A 6,519-nucleotide genomic window follows, 5' to 3' on the forward strand; every position below is an offset into this window, starting at 1 on the left:
GAAAAAACAGAAAAAGAGAACATTGATTACACATTATAAGATGCAATGTAATGACACTCAAAACTACATAATTATGATAACACCCTGGATAGAGCTTAATGCTAGAAATGGTTCCGTCTGGCTCACAATATCCAAGTCCAAGATTGTTGTGCTTTTAGGTGGCTGTACATGTACCATACTTGCAGCCTTGCGTTACTGCTGATGATGCAGCACCTGGAGAGGTAACTTTTTTAACCATCTTACCCATAAACAGTATCCACCGAATACTTGTCAAGACATAGATCTCATGCAACTCTCCACATACATCTCTTATTCGTTAGCATACATTATAGCATAACATTTACAGTCTGCTTCATGAGTCCGCATTGCCTACCAATGCAAGCAAGAAACTCTTGTAATATCCAGAAGTGTCACCGATAACATCATCATTCAGAGTGGTTCGGTATCTCTTCTTATACTCCTCTTTTATCTTTTTCATATCAATCTCAGCTCGACTTACTATAGATCTTGTAAGAGAGGCCTCATCTGTTCCAAGTCCTAAGATTGAAGATCTTATCACCTAGAACAACAAGTATTTTAAATAACAAAACAGTATAGAAAAACACATTTTTGTTAGAGTTCTTGTGATATTACCTCCGCAAAGTGTCTCTCAGGGGAAGTCAGGCACCAAACAATAGCCTTAAGCATTGAGAACAATTGGCTGCTGCCTTGATTGCTGATGTCCTGTTCGAATTATTAAGAATGTTGACTATGAATCTTTTAGCTCACTAAACATCGAGAAACATTTGAAAGAGAATAACAGCAAACAATTCAACCGAATACTTGAAGCAAGCAGAAGTTTTTGGATGTTGTTTTTAGGTTTCAGCATAATTGTCACCTATAGAACTACTAATCTGGATCTTATTTGTTGAAATCTATTATTCATGAATTTCTAAACCTAGATAGAAAATCAGATGGTTAGAAATGAAAAATATAGCTTAGTGTATTTTGTAATTCCTTTTCTCATTGCTCTAAGCACCTCATCAATAGCTTTTCCAAAATTTTGCTCATAATGCTTGAAAGTTTCTTTGAGTTGAACTTTGTTCCTTGTGCTTAGTATGCGAATAACTTCCGCATGGCAGGGTTGGCTTTTTCTAATGGCATCATGGAGCTCAGCTGCCTCAGATTTTGCTATCTCCTCGTCCACATGCTCGCCATCATACCTATATGAGCTCACTAGTTGAACCAACAACTGCGCAGAAGCGAAATGGCATGAACTGTTCCAGTCAAATACTCCACCAGCTTGCGATATTAAAGTAAGCGAGTACATATATATTAAAATTATGCATCTCAACTACCTGTCTGAGAGGGTTTGTTTCAGAGAACTTGAAAGCTACGTCTTCTTCAATAGATGATAAGAAAAGGGAATGATATGCCTTTCTGACAGCCATCAGATGATCTGAACATGATGCACAGGCAACTTCTATGATCACCCAAACATGACGATCATCTTTCTTTTTCAATGCTTTGTGTGCAAGCTTGGCATCTCGTTCTGCAGGGTCTGCCGTCCACAACATCACAGCACCCTATACCACAAGACAAATACATTCTGGGTTTACTTCAAGATGTAAGAAAATATGAGATGGCTTTCTTATTACCAGATTTGGTCCAACAACAAATAACTGTAAGCTCAGACTTGCCATCCAATACCTGTACGTTTGTTAAATGTGTCCTGTAACTGGTGATACCCAAGAACAAATATCCTACTCAAAATTGATAACCTTGAATGCTGAACTTGTCCTGCATGACTTTTACAATTTGTATATATGAAACAATCATAGTCCGTGACCACTAAATCAGCAATTGATACTTTCCTGTAGCTAAGTTTTTCATCTATGCACTTTCTTTAATCATGAGAATTAGGAACAGCACTAGAGTTCACAACTGAACAGAGAAACAAAAGAACTTGTCAGTTCCTAAAACATCGGTTACATTTTTCTTTTTCAACTGATCCAAGTTATAGCACATCAGAATGAAGTTCCCAAATGCGAATCTAGAGAAAGAAAAAAATTGATGTCACAGAACTGCCAAACAATTTTCCAGAGTAGAACTGGACATCTTGAAACTTTGAGTAAAGAGAAAGATCAGAGGCTCCAAGAAGTTGAAACAATGAAATTTGATTTCTTCTCCACCTTCATTCTTCAATTTGATTGATCCGGATGGTCATATAGCATTCTAATTCTCCTAGCAACCACATACTTTATCAAGAAAGAAAGCCCAAACTCCAGCGAAAAGCAAAAGCATCTCCGACTACTAATGTGCAAAGGCTTAAACACCACAATTTCCACAAATCTCACATGATGTAACATTAAAACTACATGTTCACGCAGATCATGGTATAAATTATTGTTTCTTCCGACCATAAGTTAATAGATTATGAACATTGTAGTGGTCAAGGTTCTCGATAGTTATTGAAGATAATAATGTCACCGCGCTCCTCCAAAGCCACCTGATTTATCCTATACAATACTGAATTCAACTCCAATCTTGAAACAGTATTGGAGTTTATAAAATAGTTCTAAATAATATTAAATAAAAAAATGCACAAGCAAGTGAATTGCCCCATACGGTACATAGTAAAAAAATTTATAAAAATCCAGTCCAAAATTGCAATCAAGACCACAAAAGATTCACAATTCTTCAAGTTGGAAGGCATAACTAGAAATTACCCTGAAGTCGCCGGAGAGCTCCGAGCGGAGGCGTTGGAGGAGTGATTCATTGTACAAGCGATCATAAGTCTCAGAGATCGCAGCACGCTGCGCCGCTTTCCGGTGGCCCAAAATCCCGATGATGGCCTGCTCGTCCGTTCCCCACCCTTGGCATACATCGTGTAAGATCTGTGTCAGTGGCCTTAACAATAATGATACATGCCGCACAACATCAAGCTGTGGTACATCGCATGGTTACCTTGGAAGGCTTTCCTTAGATTCTGGGCGTCTTGCTCGGGAGATGGAAGGGGGTTTGGGACTGTGATGGACGCCATGATCCCCTCCTCTGCCGGTGCCAACAGGTGGGAGACTTTAGGCTTCCACCTCTTGTGTGACAGCTGTGGAATAATTGAAAGGCAGTTGGATGAAAATGACATTTCCCTTTTAATCTGGGGTATCTTTGGGCCCACATGAGCACTTAACGGTTTAATGTAATCGCGTGGATCACATGTCGCAACGCAACTATTTCAGGTTATGCTTGCGGGTATTACCGGCTCGCGTTACCGTTTAATTTAACTAGCATTTGAATGCACCAAATAAGAATCAATAAATATTATTAACAAAAGTTTGAATGTACCGATGATGATTATGTCATTCACGTATAATATCAATCAACAAAGTAATAACACTCCTACTTACTTTCTTACTTACAATGTTTATTTTCGTTCTTAACAAAATCATAAAATCTGATCGTCTCATAAAATCTTATATTTTAATTTTAAAAAATTTACTTTAGTCCATATATATAAACCTAAGAAATCTAAATATCTTATTTGGACTCTCCTTGGATACGAATCTCTTAGGTTGTATCATATACACCTCCTCCTAGGAGTTACTATTAAAGAACATGATTTTCACGTCCATTTGTTAAATCTCATAGTCATAATATACTGCAATAGCCAACAAAATTTGGATAGATTTCAACATGGCTATAGGTGAGAATGTTTCATCATAGTCAACACCTTGTTTTTAACGATACGCATTAGCCACTAACCTTGCTTTATAAGTCTCCACCTTTCATCTACTCCAATCTTCTTTTGAAGATTCATTTGTACCCAATGGGTACGATACTCTGTGCATCAACTAGGTATCAGGATCTCTTTTATTTTCTGAGTTTTGAATAAGGTTTTATTGAGTTTGTTAAGAGTCGGATAGGAGCTTATTTGATATTTATTTATTTATTAGGAGTCCAAGTACTAATGGACTCGGGGGTGGAACTCTATAAATATATATGTATCTATTTCTTTTCATCATCTATGAAATATTATTCTAGTATTTCAACAAATCCTAGGAGGTCGATCCTCTTGAAGCGATCAAGGAGGATGATCCTCTCAAAGTGATCATTCGTTCCCGTTGTAATTCCTTACATCACATTTCCACCGCAGCCATCATCAAGTCTTTTCCTCAAAACAGCAACTAGCATCAACGCCACATTCTGCTCAAGCGAGAAAAGACTACCGTTGCAAGTCCACTACTGACCACCCTCGTGCCAATCATCATTGTTTCCCAACTGTAGTCCTTGGCGTCTCTACAGCGACTCCTCTTCCTTTGCAATTCCTCATCCCTCGTAGTGGTAGAAATAGGGCAACTTCCTCCATGTCTCATCCCACCTTCCACTGCAGTCGTCGATCACCATTGTTTCCTTCTTCTTCACCACTGGCATCGATAACAGTAGTCGCAGCCTCAGCCCTCGATTGCTCACGACCCCTCGGTGCTACCAACGTCTCATTCCACACAATGACAGAAATAGGGCAACCCCCCACACCTTATCCCACCTTCCGTCGTAGCCGCTAATCACCACTGTTTCCTTCTTCTTCACCACTGGCATCGACAACAACAATTGTCGGCTCAGCCCTTAGTCGCTCATGACCCCTCACTGCCACCAATGTCTCATTCCATGCGGCAACAGAAATAGGACAACTCCCCCATGCCTCATTCCACCTTCCGCCACAGCCACCGATTATCGTTGTTTCCTTCTTCTTTGCCACTAGCATCAATAGCAGCGACCATGGCCTCAGGCCTCGGCCACTTGCAATCCCTCAGCATCACCAGCGTCTCATCCCACAGTGCGATAGAAATAGAGTAATCCCATGTCAATCGTCGTTGTTTCCCAGCCCTTGGCAATGCTACTCCTAGCCGAGTCACCATTTCTGCCTCCCAACCATGCCCTCAATGCTGCCTCGGGCCGATGTCAACCTCCCAGCCTCAACAACAGCCCTTGATAAAGATGTTCTCAGTCACAACACCATCCAACCTTGCCCTCAATATTGCCCTAGGTCGACGTCACTAAAAGTTATACTAAATAGGACAATGCTAATGCCCTTGACTAGACATCAGAAATAAGAACCGGGGATTATAGATCTGTAATCTTATGCAATAGCTACCGATAACTCAATGAAAGCCTAATTAGAAGCCTTCGAAACCAAAATTGAGAACCAACTGCAAGAAACCCTTAACAATTTCAAAAAGAGTCTATTGGAGAACTTTAGCAAGTTTCGACAATGTGAAAATTCAAATCCTGCATTAAACCGATCTAGAGATACAGGAAAATGGCCTCAAGAATATAACACAAGCTACCCATGCATGAAGGTAAAATTTCTAAGATGGGAAGATGGGGATCCGACGAATTGGGAGAAAGATATGTATAAGAAAGATTAGTGCGCAAAAACATACGGAATTGAAAACTACGCGTATAAGAAGATGTGTTACTTAAGGAGATCATATAACCCTGAAAACTTGCAGATCTATAGGAGAGGATGAAGAAGGTCAACTGTCCTCCTCTCTAGTAGTGATCCACATAATAGGGGCTGCGAAGACGCTCCTCAAATCGTTGTCTAAATCTTTTCCACGCGCGTACCACGCAATCAAGAAGGGTCTGCCCCTTCTTGCTATCCATGTTGAATCTTGGATTTTGATGATGAAATCAATTGATGAAGTTATGATCTAATCAGTATTTGAGTGATGTAGGACTAACTTTGATCATGGAAAGACAAATTGATTGAAGCAAGAGAATCAAAAGTTAGGTCGGAGAGCATCATTTCATAAGATTAGACGTCGGTTCGGAGGACTGGTTGACATGTTGGCAGAAGGACTTCATGCCATAAGTTCGGGCATTAGGCCAGAAGGATCGAACATTGCTCCAAGAAGATCAAATATTGTGGGAGGTCAACATGTCGATGGTCGGGCAATATATTGAATGAGAGAATGATGCGCCAAAGATTCGAACAAAGCACCAGATTAACCAATAACATGCTGGACAATATAGGATTAGTTTTTGTAATCGATCATGTCTTGATCGAAGTAGGTTAGATCGTAATTAAGTTAGTTTTGGGTATAACCATTCTAACTCAATTAGGGGTCCATTAAGCCTGATCTAGTGTTGAGTTGGGCTCATTGGGATACTTATTCAGTGACCCAAAGTTAGGTCAAGCAGTGCCACCACCAAAATAGATGGTGGAACTGCTTGTGAGCTAGAAAAGTATGAAATATACTTCTTCCAAAAGATCCGATAGTGGTATCGCTTAGTGTCAGTGTTGCAGGCAGTGGTACCACCCAACAAAGGCGGTAGTATCACCAGTATCCTAGATACCCGGGATGAGACTTTTTTTTGCTCTATTTTTGAAGTTGTTTGGGGTCTATAAATATCCCACTAATTCCTACTCAGGTAAACAAGAAAGAGAGTAGAAATAGGAAAGAATACTTGAGTAAAAAGATGTTATAATCTCTCTTGAAGTATAGAGTCTCTTCCTCCTAGTGTTTAGAAGCATTTCTA

The 6,519-nt window shown here is 39.8% G+C and overlaps 1 protein-coding gene across 1 annotated transcript; it reads right to left on the reverse strand.

Annotated features, from left to right (window-relative positions):
- On the reverse strand, positions 1-3,088 carry LOC135680454 (annexin D3-like). Its single transcript, XM_065194346.1, has 6 exons — positions 2,947-3,088; positions 2,709-2,854; positions 1,338-1,565; positions 1,019-1,231; positions 634-723; positions 1-559 (listed from the first exon to the last, which is right to left on the reverse strand). Exons 1-6 carry the CDS (start codon positions 3,020-3,022, stop codon positions 353-355), a joined length of 960 nt encoding a protein of 319 aa, XP_065050418.1. The 5' UTR covers positions 3,023-3,088; the 3' UTR covers positions 1-352.
- Between the last annotated feature and the right edge of the window lie 3,431 nt (positions 3,089-6,519).

This window comes from Musa acuminata, chromosome BXJ1-8 (genome assembly GCF_036884655.1).
Source record: "Musa acuminata AAA Group cultivar baxijiao chromosome BXJ1-8, Cavendish_Baxijiao_AAA, whole genome shotgun sequence".
Taxonomy (NCBI): domain Eukaryota; kingdom Viridiplantae; phylum Streptophyta; class Magnoliopsida; order Zingiberales; family Musaceae; genus Musa; species Musa acuminata.

What these genes read in the sequence shown, in the direction of transcription:
- LOC135680454 (XM_065194346.1), bottom strand. Translation starts at nt 3,022, where the DNA reads ATGGCGTCCATCACAGTCCCAAACCCCCTTCCATCTCCCGAGCAAGAC. An exon ending in AAACAAACCCTCTCAGACAG is followed by an intron (nt 1,232 to 1,337) that starts GTAGTTGAGATG and finishes GCTTCTGCGCAG; the next exon opens with TTGTTGGTTCAACTAGTGAG. An exon ending in TTGGAAAAGCTATTGATGAG is followed by an intron (nt 724 to 1,018) that starts GTGCTTAGAGCA and finishes TAATTCGAACAG; the next exon opens with GACATCAGCAATCAAGGCAG.